Genomic DNA, 22524 nt, shown 5'->3' on the forward strand with positions numbered 1-22524 from the left:
TTATAAACAACGAAATGTTTCTGAATTTGAAACTATTGTAGAACATTGATTATTTTGATTAGAAAGTAAAGAACATGGCATACATTTCAGAGAAGTAAAACGATACAGAATGACTCTTGTCTTTTGCACATTCCTGACCTGTCAAACAAAGACTTATGAGATGTATATTTTCCTATCAGAGAAGTTGTAGGTTTACAGAAAAGTCATGCAGAAAATACTGGGTCCCCGTATACCCCACCTCTCACAAACATAGGTTTTCCTAGAGAATCTGAAACAGTTCACAAATCACATTAAGGAAATACGGGTCAATTTGACTCGGTCTCCAGAGACAGAAACATTATTTTTTTCTAAACAAAAAAGACTGTCAAAGAGTTTTGGGAAAGGTTTCTCTTTGTGCAGGTTTCTTGCATAGGAGCCACCTCAACAGTGGCCAGTTGGGCCTGAGGGTGAACGAGTCTGTGAGTCAATGGCACCATTGTCAATGACATGGTGAAACAGCCAGTTGTACATGTTTCATGTACATTTTTAAGTTTCCATTGACTATAATAACGGCATTTGGAAACTCCCAGGGTAGGATATGGCATTCTTATTTAAAAAAAAAAAAGGCGAGGGGAATTCCCACTCAGGGTGGGAATGGAATCTTCCTGACTTTGCCCAGCTCCTGCCTCCTTCTAGTCCTTGATCCAACTCCCTGTCTCTGTTTATTTCAGGAGTTCCTGTTGAATTGAAGTCAACAAAAATGTAGAGCAATGGGGCAATAAAAAGGTGGAGACAGGAACGACAATGGATCCATGGAATGGCCAAGATCAGACCACAGAATTCTAGGATTACCTTATCTTACGGTGACATCTCCCTATAACATTTCCCAAAGAACAGGAAATAGCAATGCTAAAAGTAGTGGTATGTGAGGCTACTTGATACTTTTCAAAATATGTTGCAGTTCTTGTTCAAAGTGTTTAGGAACATCTGAAATAGGTTTGACCAAAGAAAACTAGATACATTTTAAAAGGTGATAGTTTATTATAATAAAGTTTCAGGATATTAAAAAATATACACTGGGCTTCAAATATAAGTTCTAAGCAAAAAGTAAATGTTAAAAGTAACTAAAATCTCACACTGACCGCTAGTGGTTAAAGGGGTTTTCTATGATAGTAAATTGTTATTTCCCTAGGAAGACACATATTTATTATATATAATAAAATATATAAATATAAGTATGTATATCTATAATGTATACATTTCAAAATCCTAAGTATATTTAATGTATTTTTTGTATGGTATCTACTTAATTCTAGGGAATTTCTCTTACCACTTCAGTGACGGATAGAAAAGGATGCAGGACTGTCGTTCCTCATCCTTCATAAATGCCAATTTCAAAAGACTAATCTTATTCATCTTTGTGATCAACTTGAGATTTCCATTACTCATCATCTTCCTTCCAAGATAACTGACATTTTTGAAGGGCCTCCTTTCTGTTAAATTTTATTTCCTCCTAGTGAAAAAGTCTTTTTAATCTTCTGGAATTAAGGAGTTCATTTTCATGCACAAAGTGCTTTTTGTTTAATTACTAAGTCTGACTATTCTATTTGGTTAGATATCCCTTTTCATTAATACTATCCTTAAAATAAAGTCCTAAAAATACCAGGGGCAATTAACATTTAGAATCTCTCTTTTGGTTAATAGCCATCTTCATGGTAATCTCTGTATTTGAATAGCATCAGTATTAGGCAAGTAAAAGACAGAAAAATAGTCAAGAGCAGAAGAGCACTCTCATTTTCTCTATTTCCAGATTTAATAGGAATCAATGAAAAATCCTGCATGAAGGTTCGACATTCAATTGCATTAATGGAAGAATCAAAAAGCAAAAACAAAAAAGAAAATAACCAAAAAAAAAAAAAAATCTACTGAAAGAAAAAAAGACAAAATTTTGGTATTTGGATTTTTTGGTAGTAATGCATTGCCTATGAGCCAATACAGTATCGCGGTATAAAAAAGGGTAATAAAATTTTATGACAGAGTTCTAGAAACATAGCATCCAAATCTAGGGAAGAAATAGTTTTACTTCACTCCACATTGGACAGGCAACAGCTAGAAAGCTATGTTCATATCTGAAGACCAGGACTTGGGAGAGAAAGTAAGAAACTTTAAGAACATAATTAGAATGAAGCGAAGGTTTTCATTTGAGAGACTGGGAAGAAGTCAGGGTGTTTGGCCTGGGAAGAGAAGATTTTGGAGAAACAAGATGACTACCAACAGCAGAGGCTGGGTGACCATGTCAGTGCTCTCAAAGAAATTTCCATATCAGGTTATATATTGAATTGCTTAATTTCTTCTCAATATGTTTACCTTTAAGAGCTTCTTTCGATATCTTTCTCTCTGTGACATGTTTTGAAAAACTGTGCCGACCAACTAACAACAGTGAATAATTACAGAGTGCTCTCAGAGTGCCAAGCACTATTCTAAGTGCTCCTCACATATGAACTCGATGCTCCCAAAATCTATGAGACGGATTCTGTTATTATCCCCAGTACTATCCTATAGCTGAGGATACTGGGGATAAGTAATTGGCCTTTAAGATTGTTTATGAACCCCCAACAGAGGGAGATTATGTTTGTAAACTAATCTATTCCTCTCAGTGTGATACCCTTTGATTATATTGGATTCAGTTGACGAGTCCTGGATTAAATTACCTTTAAGATTAGGGCTTTGGTTTGATCACATCAGTATGGCATGACTCAGGTTGAGTCCCTGCTCCCTTGGTGGGCTGATATAAATGGACACTCACTCAAGAAGACACATGGAAGAGGAGAGAACTTTGTCATTTTTGATCCTGCGGCCCCAGGGAAAGATGGACCATTTGCCTGATAGCTTATAGCTGATCTTGGGAAGACAGTTGAGACTGATATAGGAAGCCCTGAGAGAAGAGCTCTAGCCAGGAGGGAGAGAGGACTGGAAGCACAGAGGGAAAGGAGATACCAGGCAGACTCAGGGACCACCTTGCTTCAACACATGGCAACTGACTTTGGTGAGAAAGCAACTTTGAGTTGGACTTTATGATCTTATAACTGTGCACTTTTACCCCAAATAAATATCCTTTATAAAAGCCACCAGATCTCTGGTACTTGCCATCAGAACCCTGTTGGCGGATTAATACAAAGCAACTCACCCAAGTCACACAGCTATGTGTTGTAGCTAAGATTTGAGTCTAGGAAGTCTGACATATTCTTAACCACTTGCCTGCCATATTACTACACTTACCAATCATATTCCAAAATTTACATTTATTAAGTAGTAGCCAAATAATAAGCAAGTATATGATTCTGTAATATTGAAAGTAGCTGGTTGTAAACTGGATTAATGATCTTTAATGTACTTTTCAAGCTTAAGATTATTTAATGGCTATAATTACTGGGTACAGATCTTATTTTAAAGGACCTGAAGAATATGAAATTTATCATGTAAATCTACACTGTATTTTTCCCTACTAATAAAGGGCAATCTGACACTTTCAAAAAAGTTAACAGTTTTGTTAAACTTGATTTCCTCCGCAGTTGAGGAAATCACAGATTGAGGGTTGATGTCTTTTCAGAAGTCAGGCTTGTTTGAGACCTACATGGAAGGCAGCTTCCAGGGAGTAAAGGGCAATCAGGAAAGAATCCTCTTTGTTCCTTAAGGAGAAATTATCCTTCCCATCCATCCCACCAATTAGTGGATCATTCTGGATTTACAAACACCTCTTGAAATAAAGTAAAACCTCTCCTCTCAGTTAAAGCTATCAATAGTTGACACCTTAATAAAAAAATGGTTTATGGGATTATTTTCTTTTCTAAATTCTGTTGAGATCAGTAAATTTGGACGGAATGGAGTTTTGATTGGGAGCTAGTGAATGGAAGAGAAAAGGTAATTGGAAAATGAGGAGCTATGAGGTTAAGGGCTGGTTGGAATGGAATGTTAGCGTATGGGCATCATTTAAATATCTAAATTTGTGTGCATTTATAGGTAGGGGTAGGGGAGGAAAAGCTAAACTTTTCCTACATTGCAATTTTATCAACAGCTTTGTAATAGCAACCATAGCATATATTATAGTGCCACCTCTTACACGGCAGTAGTGTCAAATGGTGCTGTTAATGGTATTACATTTTAACAATCTTATAATGAATTAAATTCATCTGAAACTCTTAATATAGCTATAATACAACTTTAATTACATTATTTTAGTCTTCTAGGATTTCAAATTTAACACTGAAATGCTATTATTTAGTTCAAACACTTCTTCCTTGCCACTAATTGATAGGGAATAAAGAATTAGTGTTTTAACATAATACAATCATGGGTTTTTTATTCTATAACTAGCAGAGGTTAATTCCATGATTTAAAGATGTTTCTTGAAAAACATTAGTTTCCTACAAGGCCTCTTTAGTTCATCACCCATAGAACACTTGAGGGTAGATAGGTAGCTATGACTCCCCTATCATCTCTTGCTTTCAAAACATGCTCTTTAAAATGAGAGCAAGCTCATGATAAACACTGAACTAATGAAGAAATCATTTCTAAAAAAGACATATAGCTGATAAGGGAACAGAAAGAAATATCCTGGGGGCTCAAATATTACTTTACTTCTAGTCAATGGCAAGTCTACTACTTAGTTTCTTTGAAATGAAGCTGTGAAATGAATTTACTGAAGTAAAATTTTAAGTGGGACTCAATGTTATGTGACAGTCTCAAAGAACACTTCTATTTTTGAGAAAGAATGGAACTAAAGAAGTTAGATTTTTTTTTTTTGCTACAAGTTGCTACATTTTTCTTTAATTGAGTTCTTCATGAATTTTACTCTGGACATGTAAAATTTATTCTGATTTGTATTTTTCTTTCATTAAATTACCAGGAAAGTTTGTCCAACTTCTTTTCCTAGAGTTTTTAAATAACAGAACAGATATTCATCCATCTCAAATGTTTTCTTCTGTCCTTCCTAGCTGTGGGGTTGGGAAGATGTACTAGACCAATAATTCTATCATTTTATGAAGAGAAGTACAAATATTTTTAAAATATCAGGTGTTAAATGATGAAGAATTCGCCCGCAAGGCCTTCAAGTACAGGAAGCTGGGTTTCCTGTTTCAGAGTTTTGCTTGCATTATCTGGGTTACTTATTCAATCCTCTCTTTCTTCTAGGTTGCAATGGTATGGCTTGGGGCCATGGGAGCATACAGTAAAATCTGTTAAAGATTTATGAATCTTGTACTCAGTGGCTGGCTCATCCTGGCTGTCTGGATATAAGATTTGCCACTTCTCTAAGCTGGGTTGAAAATAGTAGAATGTCAAAAAGCAACAGTAACAAAAGAGAACTGCTTCCTAGAGAGGGACAGTATTCTGTTAGTTTGTTCCAAACTGATGTGAACTCATTCATCATGCAAGGCTATGACAAGATTCTTCATACCCCTTAAAATGTATTTTCTTAAAAATAATTATTACTTACCAGAGCTAAAACATGCCACCCCTTTTATTTTCATTACAGAGACCACTCTCACCTTAGAATTTATTTGAACTTGTGTTTCTTCATTTAAAACAGATTTTAAGTTATTGGTGCCTTCCAGAGACAACAATTTAATAAGAAATGTCAATACTGACAACATAACTGAGACGTTATTGGGCCAAAGGTATTATCTGTCCAATGTTAATTCAGTCCATTTTTCTTTTCTTTTCTTTCTAGCTCCAAACCTTTAAGAATTATGAGTCCTAATCTTGTTTTGGATACAAAACTTTTGTTTATATGGCAGGGATTTCTAATGCCCTCCCATAAATACGGGTATTGTACTGGGCTATTCCTGTTTTAATTCTTCTAAAATTTAAGTTTTTAGGCTGGACACAGAGAGAAAAGGAGGAGGGAAATTTTGATCTTTGAATCAGTGGGGGCATATGCCCTTTTGAAGTCCTGCTTTGTAGTTTCCGTATGAGTCAGCCATCTGAAGACTTGAATGATTCGGTTGTCTACACCATAATGAACTAGTTTGGGTAGGATACCAGAGGGTTGAGAATCTCAGGCTGCTTGGGGCCTCAGGCCAGTCTGTTTCTTAAGAAAATTTTGAAATACCTAAAACTGCTAAAAACAAATTTATTTTTATGAGTACCCAAATGTAACAAAAGATATATATAGCATCTTCTTTCTGATGTACATCACAGAGCATCCCTTCAGTGTTAAGTACAGGAATAGTTTGCTCTGATTAAAGGTGGAGAAAATAAGGCAGAGAGAAGATGACCCTGATTTCTTTTTTCCTGAGATACTCCACTGTATGTAGTTTTAGGTAGCAAAGTCAAAAGGCCCGTCATTGAGGAAAATGTGCATATGGTCACTTGGTTTGGTCATTTCTGCCATTTCCCCCCCTCTGGTTATTATTTTTATTATCTCTAGAAGAAAACAAAACGAGTAATTTCAAAACTTTGCAGAAACAATCTTAGTTTTAAAAAAAATTTAAAGTGGTTTGAATTAAGACTACTTACAAGCAGGAAAATTTAAATTTATACAGATTGTATAACACTAACGGATTGCTGAGATAAACTGAATTGAGATGATTTAACATGTACACTGTTTCCATAGAAAGACTTAACAGTTTTAGACGTTCTTCATTCCTCCTGTGTAAGGAAATGCAAATTCAGGGAAAACATTTCTGTTTTCAGAGGAGCTTTTCAAAAGCATATAGTATTTGACATCACCTTTGGACTGGTCCTTTTAGAAACCCTGCAATTGTTTACTAAGATTGGATTGGAAGTGAATAAAATAAAACAAGTCTTTGAAGACTGGCCTTCCATCTCTAACAGAAAGGGAAAAATGCTTTAATGCTATACTTGTCAAAACATTCCATCATGAACTAGAAAAAAGGAGGATTTCTAAAACCGGACTTTTGGTTTGATTTAAAAGAACAGAAGAAATGTGAATTCCTCGTACCCCAGTTTATCAAATAGGATGGGCTTCTGTGGGAGGCTTTTCAATCAAGACATGAAATAGTTATTATCATTACCCTAGCCAAGAACTGACCGGTATATGTTTTCCTTGAAGTTATGAAAGGAAGGACATTTCCCCCAAACTGTGCAATACTTTAGGTTGGTATCCGATTAATAATTCTCTGTAATGGTGGTGAGTGGTGGATGGCCTGTTGCCCTGGGATTCTGCAGCAGCGGCTGCCACCCAGAGCCCACCCCTGTGTCTCCATCCCACATTAACCAGCCAAGGCGCATCGCAGGGGTAATTTCTGTGCTTCAGCAAAAATCATACTTTCACTAATGTCCTTGTTTTTCACTCTGTTTTACCTTTTTAAAAACCAAACCATCTAATCACACTTTATGACCAAACCAGAGGGTTGGGGGAACATGGCCCAAGCTAAGTAAAAACAAACAAACAAACAAAAAAACTAATATTTTTCTTTCAACTCTGTTCCCTCCTCTTTCCAAGCTATGAAAGTTTCTACTCTATGGTTTGTTTGGAGATAAGTTCAGAACACAACATATGGGTTGGTGGTTCTCTCAGGAGGATACAGTGGGCTTTTAAAAATATTTATTTCTAGGGTAATAGACTAATTACTAAAGAGTGTTAAGACATTGAAGTCCATCTTTCATTAGCAAGACCTGGAGTCATGAGAGCAGTATAAATTTTTCATCATGAAGGAATGTGACACAGGCTGCCAAAGCAATTTTGTGAATGTGTGTATGTGTGTGTATACTGTTTATCAGAAGAGGGAGAAATAAAATACTAAAATGTTTTAAATTCTTCCTCTATCCTTAGGTACTAAGACATCCAAGGTGCCACTGCTTCATTATTAAACAATGAAAATATATGGTACCTATTGTGAATGTGTTCTCTGTTAAGTACATTATTTATCAAATATTTGCTTAGCTATTACCATAAGTAGCTACATGTCATGGGCAATTTCTATTGAAGATGATAAATGCTAGGCCTCAACCACTGTGATTAATTTTTCACCAAGGACTTTCATGATTCCTATAATTTAATAATGCATTTTATTGCTAAGAAACAACAGATTCCAGGGTAAATTTTGCCATGTTTCAGAGAAAGAAAATTATGTCAATGGCAGTAGAAATAATTATTTCTCTAAACACAGACTTTAAATCATCAGATCCTGTCTACACTGATGCTCTCTGAGTCCATTCAGGGGGGGAGTATTAAAAGGACATCTTTTCAGGATTCTAATAAAATATTCTTTGAGGGGCTCCACACTTCCATTTCCTATCAAATTCTGAATAGTCTTATACTCGGTCCTTTTGAAATAGTTACCCTAGTGGGGTGGGAGGGGAATAAGAGAAAGAGCAAGAAAGTCTATAGTTACTTCCCTCTTCCCCAGTTAGTTAATTCATTTCTACAATAGTTTATTTCAAATCTTACCTTAAGAAAATGCTTAGTTAAATCTTGATGGAAATAATGAGTCACATTATGTTCAAAAGCACTGGATTAGCAAAGGTCTCACCATGGATGAGGAATTTGCAGAGCAGGCAGGGCCATGATCAGAGCACAGGCTTTGGAAGTAAAAAATGCAATTTCCCTAGAAGACCATTGGGTAAGTTGGAGGATGATGTGATGAATCAATTAAGAATTTTTTTTCCACCGGTTTACTGATATATTCTGTATGTACTTGTATGTCCACCAATTCTAATGTGCTGTAATGTTAGGATCTATTTATTTTTGAGATAGCATACTTTCTATAAAGATATAAACCCAGAAGCCTACAAATCTTGCTCTTATTTTCATGAAATCCTGATTTTGTATCATGCTTTATTTTCTTCTAGGATTCAATATCTAGAATATTCTCATATACTTGTTGTGAGTCTAGCCTCTTTCTCTCCTTAGATACCACCTTCAGCCCTACCTCTACACTCACCAGAATTGTGATGTCCAATATGGTAGGCATTTGCTAACAAATGAGGTTATTTAATTTGAATTTGAATTTTAAATAAAATTTAGTTCATTCATTTCACTAGCTACATTTCAAATATTCAGATAGCCACAATGGACAGTACAAATATAGAACACTTTTGCCTGCAGAAAATTCCACTGGAGAGCATGGCAACAGAATACCAACCCCAAAAGATTAGGGATATTGACTGCTTTGTTTATTTCTGTAATTCTGGTACCTAAAAGTTACCTGACACATGAGAGATGTATAATAAATAGTTGATGAATGAATGGTTTTTAAAAATTTTGTAGCCACCTATGGGTATGTGTAATCTACTGTGTTAGAGGCCCAAGAGTCTAGCCTTTCATAGAATTTTCTTTGACTAGTACTAGATTCTAATTGGATAGATCACCAAAATATGGATCTCAATCAGCTTCATCACATAAAATGCTGTATGACCTCAGGCAAATTATGTAACTTTTTAAAGCCTCCTGAATGGCTTCTACCTTCATTCAGTCAAATGGTCTCTATGATCCTTGCACATTCTGTCCCTTGCCCCCAATTCCCTCTGACATCATCTCCCATGAATTCCACCCACTCCACCCTTGCTTTCCTATAGCCACACTGGCTTCCCCCCGTTCCTTAAACACATCAAGCACACGGCCATCTCAGGGTCTTTGCCCTGCTCTTCAGGGAATCCTTCCCATTGTTCACCTAATATATTATAGCATCTTCTCTTAGATAAGAATCTTGCATGCAGCTGATACAAAACAAATATCTGTAGACAGTTGGAGGAATGTAAAATTCCATTGCTAAAAGGAAACTAAGGTTCTTACAATTGCAAACATGAAAGGAAATGCCACTTAAAAACACATCAGTATGTGGTTTACAATTTAGGTGAACATGGCCCAAACCAGCCATAATAATATTTTCCCCCAGAAAATTAATAATCACTGAGCTGCTACAGTTACTATTGAATTGGATGAACCAGAAGCACCTTTGTTCCAAAGGCACACTAAAAATAACTGCATGATTTTGAAAGTGAGGGCTAGGTGTAGACAGGGGTTATAAAAGCCTTTGGAGCCAGGCTGTTTTTTTTTATTTCTGAATAATTCTTTACCCTTTCTGGGCTATGTGATAGAGTATAACAAATGGGAGATGATTTCTGTTAAATATGCTGAGCCTAGTATTATAAAATGTCTGGCTGGAAAAATAGCCGTTTTGAAGAAGAGGCCTGCCATAGTAGCAGCTATGGTTTGCCGTAACAGAATTGATTTTCTTCTTCTACTCTTGCAAATATCTTTTTTAAAAAACCTCAAAACAGTTGCACTGCCTATGGAAACGCCTGGTGACCACATATATACATTATGAACTGAATACTGTGGCACAGTGATCTATCAGTCTTCAGATTTATATTGTCTCATCAAAAAATTCAGTTTTACTTTGAAATCCCGATTATACACATTTTATAATGATGTTTGTGATTAGCAATCACATAGTAGAAGATACTAATAGCAAGACTTCAACTCACATTATGTGAGAGCAGATCTTGCCAATCCACTTGTGGTGCCTAGCTGCTTCGGGCCCATTCTACTTCCTTTCCCTAAGGCGAGAGGTCTGTTTCTTTTATCTTAAGACTGCTAAGCACTGACCAGACAGCTAGTGTCAAAGACACTGAGATTTCTCTGTCTCTACCCACATCCAAGAGCTCTCTGCATGCTCTTCTCTTTGCTTCCCCCTTTTGCTCAGGCAGTGTCTCTCTGGTTTCTTTCACTTTGATTTACACTATTAAATTTAAGGAATCTTGTGAGTTCAAGAATGATTTGCTCACACTTTGACCCCAGTCCAGGGATCCATCGACTGTGGGAAACTTTTAAGCTCTTAAGAAATGTAACAGCTAAATACAACATGTTGTCCCAAACATTTATCCAGTGCTTAAGTGAGTGGGTTTGTCACTTGCAACCTTCCTGATGTTCAGTCTCCAGTTTTGCAGCTCACACGGCAGGCAAAAGGAGGGTGTTTGAGAATGTTGGTTGGATGAGTGCTAAGTGATATGCTACGTGCCAACTCACTCATTCAGGAGCAGACAAGAGAACTTTGAGTATTATTCAAAGTTTTAGTTTTTCTTTTTCCTACTGAGAATTTGCCAGGGCCATTAGACCATCTCTGTCATTCCCAACAGCCTGTCTCTGTATTTCCTAAAGTTTTAAATTGCCTTAGGAAAAAAGGAGTTCTGTGGAGGTTGATGCCATTAAAAGTTATTTTAATGAATTAAAATTGGTCTCAGTTTGAAAATTTTGAGAATTTCACAACCCTTTAGGTGACTTAACATGCAAAGGCAAAGATGTCATTATTTGTTGAATCAGATGTCTCATTGCTCTATTTTATTTTTTCTGTACTATTAATCATTACATCATGCAAATAACTCTGCTATGACAGAAATTATATAACAGAAATTCATTCAGTTGCATTCCATTCAACTGCCTTGCATCTCCACAGTAAAGAAAAAGAAAAATAATAGGAAAAGAAAAGAGGATCCGGCAGCTTTGTCTAGTATTGATGACTGTATGACATTTAGTGGTAAAAAAGGATTTTTGACTGAAGTTGCTTTCTTTACATGTATTTCACTCACCCTGTGTACTGTCAGTGAACTCGAATTTATAATTTTTAATTACTCCAATATGCTTAATGGGGATAATTTGAAATACATACCCTCAAATAACTATTCTGCCTTAAAGTTATTTATCTTTTCATTCACTAACCAACCAAAGAGTTGGTTAGAAAATTAGCTAGGGGATCAAAACTCTTAAAGCGGGGAGTAAAACCTCTTTTCACCCTTGCCTGCTTCTTCTCCCTTAATCCTGGAGAATCTCATTCATATAGGTTAACATCTAGGAAGAGGCATGCAGACACAAAAGATTATCATGTTGGAAAAAAGAATGGATCTAACAATCTGAAAAGCTGAGTTTTGGTCTGGACTCTGCCACAGGTGTGAGATTTGGGCAGATCGTTTACCCCCTGATGTTAGTGTCCCCCTATGTAAAGAAATGGGTGTGGGTGAGATGACCATCCACCCCCACAGCATCTTCCAGCTCTAACTGGGGAGTGGTGAGAGAATAGACAACTGCACCAGAGTTTCCGCCTCTTCATACCCCAGCTACATGGCTTGCTGGAATTATGTACAGGGCTGGGAGTTCTGCCTGTGAGAAGCAATTCTCTCCTTGCTATGAGAATCCATCACCCACCACATAAGGCTGGAGAATGAGACTAAAACATTTTTTACACAAAGCTCATTCATTTGGTAACATGAGAATTCATTTGGAATTGGAATCCACAGTGCATTTGTGATTTTTGCTTAGAGTCCAAAAGTTATCCAGTAACACAGAGTTTCTGATGTTGGCTGTCACCATGGTGAGGACCAAATTAACTCTACCCCATGTCCATATAAGGCTGAGTTAGGCAAGTGCTCAGGGAGTGGAGAGTTCTGCCGTCAGGCATTTTTATCGCTGCTACAGTAGCACCGTAGGGAAAATATATAGCAAGTGACCCCAGGGGAAGCTGTGGGAAAGAACAAACTATGTACACAGCTTTTTGAGCAGAAAATCTGTCCAACTGCTATTTTTACATATTATAGTACTTAAAAAAATACTATCAATTCAAAAGTAGGGCAGAAATAGCCTGCTTTCCATAGGAACACTGTTGATTAAATCTACTAATTAACAAATATTTAATATACATATACCCAGGTGTGGTACTGAAGGAGGTAATAAATCTTAATAAGTCTTTTAGTGACATATATACAACTACCATAACAGCAAATATTTTCAACAAATACACTGGGCCTATCCTATGGAAAATTGTAAATGTTATCATTTCTTTCTTTTCTCTTACTTTTTACTGTCAGCCATTTCCATCATCTTTTTGATTAGTATCCAGTGTCACACCCTGAAATAATTGGATGGCCTTGCTAAACTGCTAAAATAACCCAATAATTGGATTTGTATGGTCCAATCCTGGCCTGTACAGCCTCAATGACAGTGTGGAGCATTACACAGTACAAAGTGAAATACAGACTTAGCATGATTTTGGGTAATCTGGGCATTAGAGACAGTAAGTTTCCCAGTACTGGCTCCAAACTGGGGTACCATTTGACCGTGTCTCTTAAACAAACACCCCAGACAACTGCCAAATGTCAACTTAATTCAACCGATGTTGATAACCTGTCTGAATAATTAGGGGAAAGTAAAGCCCACCCTAGATTTCGGATTGCTCATGTTAATCAAATTAGCCAGAAAGATGTCAATGGCCTACTTTGCTTGGCAATATATAGAAACAGATTCAAAGTGTTCTCCTTACTTAGGGACAATGTCTGTTTGCATTCTATTTGACTGATCACATGGAGAAGAATGTAGAGTCCCTCCAGAGTCTAACTCCATCTGACACAGCCTAGTCTCATAGATATGTGTATACCGCTGATTTATCTACTCCATGTCCATATAAGGCTGAGTAAGCCAAGTGCCCAGGGAGTAGAGAGTCTGCAGTCAGGCATTTTCAAATCTGCTATGCGAGCACAGTAGGGAAAATCTATAGCAAGTGACCCCAGAGGAATTTTTAAATCTCATGAAATGGCTTCCATATATTTAAAAACATTTATCTTTGTTAAATACTGATAAGTTATCTTCAATCAGCATTTCCTAATGCACGAAGTCCCCACTCCAAGCAGGGCAACTTTTTTCTAAAATAAAAAATAATTCTTTTGAAGATTGTACCTCATGGAGCACATAGAATAAGGAAAGGGGAGCTTTGATTTAATGGCAGAGTGTCATGATCTTTGCCATTGTTAGCAATCACAGGATGTAAAGTAAGACCACCCAAATTATAAAGCAGTTCCCTATCATAAAGTTTTACCTAATTGGTTTTTGGGGAGGGGATCAATGGCAAGAGGATATAACATTATAATACCCCTGGCTACCAGAAGCCAAGCTCCAAACAAGGGGTTCATTCTTCCAAGTGGTGGAAATGGCTATTTTAATAACTGACTTCAGGATTCAACTGGGTAAATATCATTTGGAACACCAAGGGATTGCTTTAGTTACGATTCACACAGCAATAGGGCATTGCAGATAAGAACTCCTGTCTGCCTCTGATGACGAAGCACTCACCAAATAAAAATATAGACAAGCATGTGAGTCCTAGACGGAAATGTGGGATTCAAAAGCATAATGACTCAAAATACTTTGTGTCATGAAACTACATACTACTTGCCACACTTCCAAAACATTAGATTTAAACATATAAATATAAATAACATTCTTTAAAAATTAGTAATGCCAAGACTCAAAAATCATCTTTAAAGGCCACAGAAGAATGAGAGATGGTTTACTTCGATTGAACAAATTAGACCCAATATCAGGCCAATAGTTGAAAATTTGCAGGTTTTATGGTGATTAATGGCCTTTTTTTCTCTTACCTACCTATGAAATAGGATACATAGGACATTCAAGGAATGAGTAGAATAATTTTTAAAGTCAGTTGTACAATTGCCAGGTTTTCTATTTTATATATGAAGCTTCCCATTATATAATATTTTATAAAATACATGCTTGTGTATAAGTATGAAATGTGGACATGTTATATATGTATATGTATATACACACATACACACAGAAATAGGCACTGATAACAATTAACAAGAGAAAAGATGGTTAAGAAAGTTAACATTGTTCTCAATTTTTTAGGAAAGTGGTATAATCTAGCCTGATTTTGCATTCTATTACTGTTTGTTCTGGTGGAGAACACTTCTTCATGAAATTTCTTAGCAAAGTATGCAATTGACGTCATCAGGAAATATAAAAGTTCTGTCATTCAAAGTGGAAATATAAAGAACAGAATATTTATTGCGGAAAAGCCTTTACAATAAACATGGCCCCTAGTGTGTCTGTTAGAGCAAGGACAATGCTTTGACTTACGCGCCCTCCTTTCTCAGGATAACACTGGCATCCACCGCTGCAGTCTCTTCCTCCACAGGGCACATCAAACTTCTTCACACCCTGCCAAAACAAAACAAAGCCAAGAAAGAGTTACTTCAAACACTTTTAACTACAATATGTTTCATAATACCCTCCCACTCTAATAACTAGCTCTTCACTTAAAGTATTCAATAAACCTTTTGAAAGTGCCTACTAAGTGCCAGAGGCTAAGCTAGGTTCTGGGGTTTGACTGTCTAGAACATTCCTTATATGCAGTTATTCCATGTATAGTAGAAGGCACCAAAAATGAACCTCTAATTACACTATTTGATAAATAATGTGGTATCTGGGAACTAGGAGCAGGAGAAGTAGCTCTTAATTCTCCCTGGTAATGTGGGGAAGGCATCCTGGAGGAGGAGATGTTGGAGGTGAGTCCAGAGAGCTTAGCAGGAGTGGGTGGCAAATGACTAAGGGAAGTGGGAAACAACATGATTTTGTGGTTAAGTTAAATTGAGCAGGCCAACTCCAGGCCTCATAACACAGACCATGGTGAATTGAAGACACAGGAAGGTCAGCACGGGTTTGGAATACTTGACAGGGTGACAAACCTCGAATGTCCATCAGTGCTAGCTCAAGAGACACATGGGACATTAGCTGTGAAGGATATGCAAAGGAACCCCATTTTTGTTTCCTTTCATACTATGAGATATACATACATGCAATGAAAAGAAGGTGGAGAAATTGGGGGAAAGAGCCTTTCCAAGATATTTATTTAATCAGGTTGGGTGGCATAATTTAAATTTTTGTCATTTACTGAGATATAACTCTTTAATGAGTTTGTTGAGAAACTAAGGGAGGTCTTTGGCTGGATAATTCCCTTGGGAAGGAAAAGGGGGGGGCATTTCTAGCCTTTTATCTCAGTACATCAGATTAAAAAATGGACATGGGGATTGGATTATATGGAGAAGTATCTTAATTCTTTCCTTCAGACTGTGTTCACAAGTACTAAATAATTCGAGTAGGAAGTGGCAATCAGATTTACCTTCTCTCCTCCCCCCCCTTTTTTTAAAATCACTTTTTCAAGCATTGACCTTGTCCCTTTGCCCTTTCTGTCCCTCCTCCAGGGCCAGATAAGTTACTACAGCAGCTCCCTAGGAGAGCTCCCTCTGCCTTGATCACCCTCTACTAGACTCAGCTAGATTGCCCTGGATCCCACCAAACTGAGCCCCAACAGCCTGTAATTCGTCTTCAAAGGTCCTGGCCACATTTTACCTTCTGGTTTTCACTGAGCCAAACCCTATCCTGCAAAAATGTACTGGGTAACCTTGTACCCCATCTCTCTCATTCTCATCTGGTGTTTTTTTATGAGTTAAAGCTCAATGGCTAAACTGGATGATCACTTTGGGATGTTCTCTTAAGTGTCTGTTTCTCATGGTAACAACTTTGCCAGAATGTTTCCTGTTCCTAGCTCAGTACTGGATATTCACTTGGAAATGAGATGGTGTTTCCATGACCCCTCTGCACTTCCTGCTTCAGCACAGCCTTCATCTACTGTTGATATTTGATGGCCAGGACAAGTAAACTTCTGGCTTAAAAACCATTTGGCCCAAGCTCACCTTCAGCTTCAGCATTTGCTCAGCATTCATTTTATAGAGATGATAAATTCCTTTCCCTTGCTAACAGTTTTCTACTAGTGAGGTCTCATATGAAAATTTCATGTTTTTGTGTTTTCTTATTATAATTCTTTACCTATTCTAGTATCTAATACATCAGTCACTACTTGAAAAAGTCAGAAAATCTGAAAACCTTGATACCTCAGAAAGTTTTTGAATCTCTTCTTGAATCTTTAGGGAGGTGATTAGACAGCTTGATTTCCATAGAGTAAAAATAAAGATATATAAAATCTTTCACCCCTGAAAAAATGATGCTAGGTATTTGCCAATGTTTTATGGCTTCGATGTTTACAATGGGGCTCATAAATTCCATGGCTTTGAATACTTGATTTTTAGGAATCCAGTTCCACCCTAGGCCATAGGTTTTATGGATTACCTTCAGCACCAAATGGAGAAGTCTAGATGGGCTGCCACATTTATACTTTTTATTAAATATAACTGTGACATGAATAAGGGGCTTGGAAGATGTCCCTAGTTACACAATAATTCATTTACCAGGGTTTTTTGGAACACTTAAGGGGGACACCTCAGTCTCAAGGACCAAGCATTAAACTCATATGCTCCATATGGAGATTCACATGCTATTTTTAATTTCAATTTTAAAGCCATTTGCCAAATCCCTGTATATAAATCAATGGCTGAAATGATTTTAATGGTTTCAAATTGATCTAACAGATTCTCTACTCTAGATTTAGGATGTGTGCTTCATTTGTTACAGAAATGAGTTCTTCATAACGCACTCAATTTAATGGCATTTTTTTTTTTTGCTCTTGAGACTAGGACTTGAAGACCTTGTAACTTGCTGTCTTAATGCATTTTCAACCATATGCCAATGCCTCAGATACTTTGTCTTACAAGGTGAGAACTACATCTTTGAGAGACTTGATCAGAACTCCTCCTTACACATTGCAGTCAAATTTCTTCATGGGAATTCCAGCTATATGTTGTGTGTGTGTGTGTGCGCGTGTTTTCCTGCTGGCATCTTACATGTCCTACAGAGGCACTCTTATGAATTCCAACATCAAAAAAGCCCTAAGTACCACATATTGGAATGTTAGATCTCCAGGATGGATGGAAATGTTTACTTTATTAGGGCAGGGTGCATGTTCCAGACAGTCTCTTAAAGACTGAACAAGTCTCCAACCTGAGCTTAGGCATTCCCCTGAAAGAACATGGGACACTGGAACATTTCATTCTCAAGATACTAATGCCTTCCTGAGGAACTCGGATTATGAGTATGTAGACTGCTATGTGAACTCCTATGTCTGTGTCCAAGCCCTTCCCTTTGAATGGAAGAATACTCAAAGTTCACACTACCCGTGGCTTTGACCTTGAGTCTACCACTTGATTTTTTCACTGCAACTCAGAGATAAACCACGATACTACTTCTTGTTAAGTCATTAATAGAGATAATTAATTTCCTACCTACCCTACATCCCCCTAAAGAGCCTGCCCCAAACCCTCCAACGTGATGATCTGGCCCTGGTCCATATGTTCAATTTCAGAGTCTACATGAAGGCATACCTTTTACCTAAAAGGTCCAATTCACTTCAGTATTCTACAAGGTCTTTTCAGGCATTTTATGTCTCTAACCTTTTTACAAAATCACAGCTTACAAAATGAAATATCAATTACATCCTCCATTAGTTTCTTATTTCACATCTAAATTCCCATAGGTTGCATTTGTGAGAGAAGTATTTCAATACTTTGCTCTACCCTAGGCTACCTGCAGGTGTGTGTGGTCACTGACTTCACCTTCTAAGCATTTAAGTAGGAGATGCAGTTTCCAGGTCCTGGGGGCTCCCTGGAAAGTACTCCACTGACATGGGCCACACAACATCCATTTAACTGAGCAGGTTAAACTCTTGTGCTTATTTGAATGCCCTCATTCCAAGGGATAAAACGACTTGTGGTCTGATGGGACCAATTTATACTAAAGATCCATGAAACTTTGGATAGAACGTATAAGGCATGGGATTCTATAACACAGTGAAACATGGTAAAAGATGAACTGTGGCTAACAGTACAAATAGGAGAGTATTCTCTCATGAACTGTACAGCAAATGACAATACTAATAGATAGTGTTAAGAACAGGGGGTGTATGGAAGAATATACCAAGTGCACGCTATGGACCATAGTTAGTAGTAATAGTCTGATCATGTTTTTCATGATCTGTAACCGATGTTCCACAACAATGTAAGGTGTTGGGGAAGGGGTGATATATGGGAATTCTGCACATTATACATGATTGTTTTGTAAGCCTGTAACTTCTTTAATAAAAACAAGTCTGTGGAAGCTGGGTTAAGGTTCCCCATCCCCTGGAGAATGCTGGAATCTAACATACATAAATTCTTATGTTCTCATATTCATGTAGAAACTCCTCACCCAGGAGCTCTAGGACTATAAAGCATGCAGAATGGGCTTTCCAGATTAAGGTGTTCAGGGCATCACTTTCCTTCAAATGTACCAGTGAAAGAACACCTAATACCCCAATTCCAAACCAATACAAGCTGGAAGGGGTCTTGCAGATAATTCATCTACCTTTTCACTTTGCAAATTCATTCATTCAACTGAATGTCTACTCTCAGCCCTGTACTGTACTAAGTAAGCCCTGGGTATAAAGTGGGGAATAGGTCAGACATTCTCCCTGCCCTGATGACATGCAAACAAGTAAACATTAAAATTAAATAACTAATAACAATTAAACTTACACAAAATTAAACTGAGGTCATTACTTTAAAGGAGAGGGTGGTATGAGAGTGAATAAGCAACAAATGAGGTCCTCTGTATTAAAACATTCTCTTTAACAGTTAGAGAGAACTAACGTTTTAGGTCAGAGCCCTTTCTCTTGGGTTATGGTATGCTCTGTTATTCTGTGTATGCCAACCACATAAAGGCCAGCCGTTGAGGACTGAATCATGTCCTGAACAAAAGGCATGGTCCTGTGGGTGTGAACCCATTTGTAAAAAGATATTATTAATTAAGTTGTGCCCAAACCAAATGAGGATGGGCCTTAGTCCAATATGGTTGAAGTCCTTATGAGTAAAGAAAGTCAGACACTGAGAGAAGCCATGGGGAGCAGGAAAAGCTGGAAGTCAGTGGAACTTGGAAGAGGAAGGAGAGAAAAATGCCATGTGCATTGCCATGTGACAGAAAAGCCAAGGAGCCCCAGAGATTGTTGGCCAGTCGGAAGATATTAACGCAGAGGAAGCAAGCCTTCTAGCCTCTGAAACCATGAGACAATAAATTCCTGTTGTTATGCCAACCCACTGTATGGTATTTGGTTTCGCAGCCAGGAAGCTAAAACACCAACTTTCCTGCCGTATAATATGAAGGCCTGTATGCTATAAAAGTGGACACAGACAGGGAACTCCTAGCCTCCAGGCCTAGGAAAGCAAAGACCATCAGATTATCATCACCAGGGAATCAAGAATACCTGGAAACCTGTTTTTATGACCCTCAGGATGCCCCAAAATTGCTGTATCCTCCAACTTCTGGCTTAGGACTCTATTACAATCCCATTGGCGCCTCATCAATGTCAAAGACAGTCCTTGGGAGGGGTTCTTAACCTTCTTTGTGTCCCTTTGCCAGTCAGGTAAAAACCATGGGCTCTTTACTAAGTCCACACTATACTGTGTATTATTTAATAAATTTATCACCCCCATACCAACACATCCCCACAAGAATAATGTATTTTTTTAATTTCAATTCAAGCTCACAGATCCCTGATTAAGAGCCCCTGGTCTACAGGGATCAGGGCATTCTCAGCCCACCTTGCTCAACTGAGAGGCATCTTAGTTGCTACCCAGATGCTTGACTTTACAAATCATGGATCTACTTTCAAATTCTGGAAGGAGTTTGCCTAAAGGGATTAATCACTAATTAATTCAAAAAAGCAAACATCTGTGCTCCTATCTTGTCAACCGTCTCATCTACTGCCACTTGAAGATCAGTTTGAACCATGACTCATCTGCTCCTTCAAGAAAAGTTAGAGAAATTAATAGGTTGGGGGAGGCCCTGTTGACAAAGGGAAAGGGCATTTATTTCTATGTTGCTGTAGGCTTTTTTTTTTAAGATTTATTTTATTTTTATTTTTTAAGATTTATTTCTCTCCCCTTCCCCCCATTGTCTGCTCTCTGTGTCCATTCACTATGCGTTCTTCTGTGTCTGCTTGCATGTTTGTCATGTGGCACTGGGAAACTGTGTAGCCCTTTTTTTTTTTTCCTGCTGCGTCAGCTCTCCATGTGTGCAGTGCCACTCCTGGGCAGGCTACTTTTCTTGTGCCAGGTGGCTCTCCTTGTGGAGTGCATTCCTTGCATTTGGGGCACCCCTACATGGGGGACACCCCTGCGTGGTATGGCACTCCTTGCACGCAGGCAGCACTGCTCATGGGCCAGCTTACCACATGGGTCAGGAGGCCCTGGGTATCGAACCCTGGACCCTCCATATGGTAGGCAGATGCTCTATCCGTTAAGCCACAACTGCTTCCCATGTTGTAGGATCTTGACATCTTAAAATGTGTTGCAGAAGCAATAGGAGTAGCTTTGAAAAATAAATGTGAAGTATACATTTTGGGAAATAAGTATTCAAAACAACCTAAATATATAGAAGCATTGTAGTCTGTGAATGTCTCTGAACCGCACCAGGAAGAGATGAAGGATGGTCTGTTCTTGCAATTATTCTTAGAAATAACACTGGGTTGGCAAGGGAGGAGTAGGCTACACAGCGCCATATAGCAAAGAAACATGAGGGAGAACCCAGAGGGAGGATGATAAACTAAGTTTGAGGGAGATTTTCCTGGAAGTAGTATGGAAAATGAAATGGGGGTGGGGCAGGGAAGGAGGGAGGAAGCAGTTTAGATAAAAGGCATCTTCCTCGTTGGTTAGAGAGGTCATCAGTCCACGCTTGGCCAGCTGCTGTGCTTCTCTCTGGACCTTGGCTACTCCCAGTGTGGTCTGCAGACCAGCAGTGCCAGCACCATCTAAGAGCTGCTCAGGAATGCAGGCCCTACCCCAGATTTACTGGAGCAGACGAGATTTCTCAGGTAAGCACATCAACGTGTGGTGATGCACTGCTCCAGAGTAGTGGGCTGGCATTGTGAAAAGAGGATTTGCTAACAGACAAATGTGAAAACTGCAAACCAATGAGCCACCCCCTTTCAAAGAGGAAAAGGCAGTGTTTCCTTCAGGTTTGATGTGCTCCATGACTAAAGCCCATGGTAGACATCTCTAGGCTAGAAAACTCTGGCCCTTGGACCCTGCTATGACCCCTGCCTGCTAGTGTGTTTCGGGTGGTTCTAGGTACCCAGCATGCAGTTGCTGGGCTTTTATTCTCTCAAAGTGCTAAAATAACTATAGTTCCTTTTAGTGCTCTTCTTTTTCTGCTGTCTTTAATCCTGGATTGGTACCTAGCATTGCTGCATTTACTAGAAATTCTAGGAATTGGGTATGACCTGGATTGCTGAAGAGCCAACTGACAATGTAAAGGCGTAAGGTGTATTCTCCATATATCATATTAATAGATCATACTCTACTCAGACATTGTTTCCAGGTACAGAGTGAAAAGCTTTGGATAGGGATTTCTTGCATGACTTTTTATGCAGGGATTCTCTTCCTTAGAGCCTTATCTCATCTTGGCATCATTACATTTAGAAAGATTAAAAATATATCTATTTGCATGGGCATTCAGTTCATTACAGACACATTCAAATCACAATAGATCTGGATTCTTTGGGTGAGTCTTCCCACTTTGGGAGAACTGAAGGCATCTAATCTACAGAAAATCAGGTTCTTGCTCCTTGAACTAGGCACATAGCAGGTTCAAATGGAGAATTTCTTGACTTGAGCTGCTGGCTCTCTGGCTACCAGCAAAGAGACTTTGCTCTGTCATTTATAAAAGAGGCTCAGTAAAGAGTTGCAGTAGGGATCAGTGGTAGCAGCTGCAAGATTAGAGAATATCCGGTCACACATTTTACTGGCTCT

General features: G+C 38.2%; 1 protein-coding gene across 2 annotated transcripts in view; it reads right to left on the reverse strand.

Annotated features, from left to right (window-relative positions):
- Nucleotides 1–22524, reverse strand: part of COL4A2 (collagen type IV alpha 2 chain) — a 218523-nt gene that overhangs the window by 151577 nt on the left and 44422 nt on the right. For both annotated transcript variants that reach the window (XM_058276427.1, XM_004447021.5), the window contains exon 4: nucleotides 14870–14950. In XM_058276427.1, the coding sequence (XP_058132410.1) occupies nucleotides 14870–14950 (81 nt within the window). The remainder of the gene's footprint in view (nucleotides 1–14869; nucleotides 14951–22524) is intronic.

The sequence above is a fragment of the Dasypus novemcinctus genome, chromosome 15, assembly GCF_030445035.2.
Source record: "Dasypus novemcinctus isolate mDasNov1 chromosome 15, mDasNov1.1.hap2, whole genome shotgun sequence".
Classification (NCBI taxonomy): domain Eukaryota; kingdom Metazoa; phylum Chordata; class Mammalia; order Cingulata; family Dasypodidae; genus Dasypus; species Dasypus novemcinctus.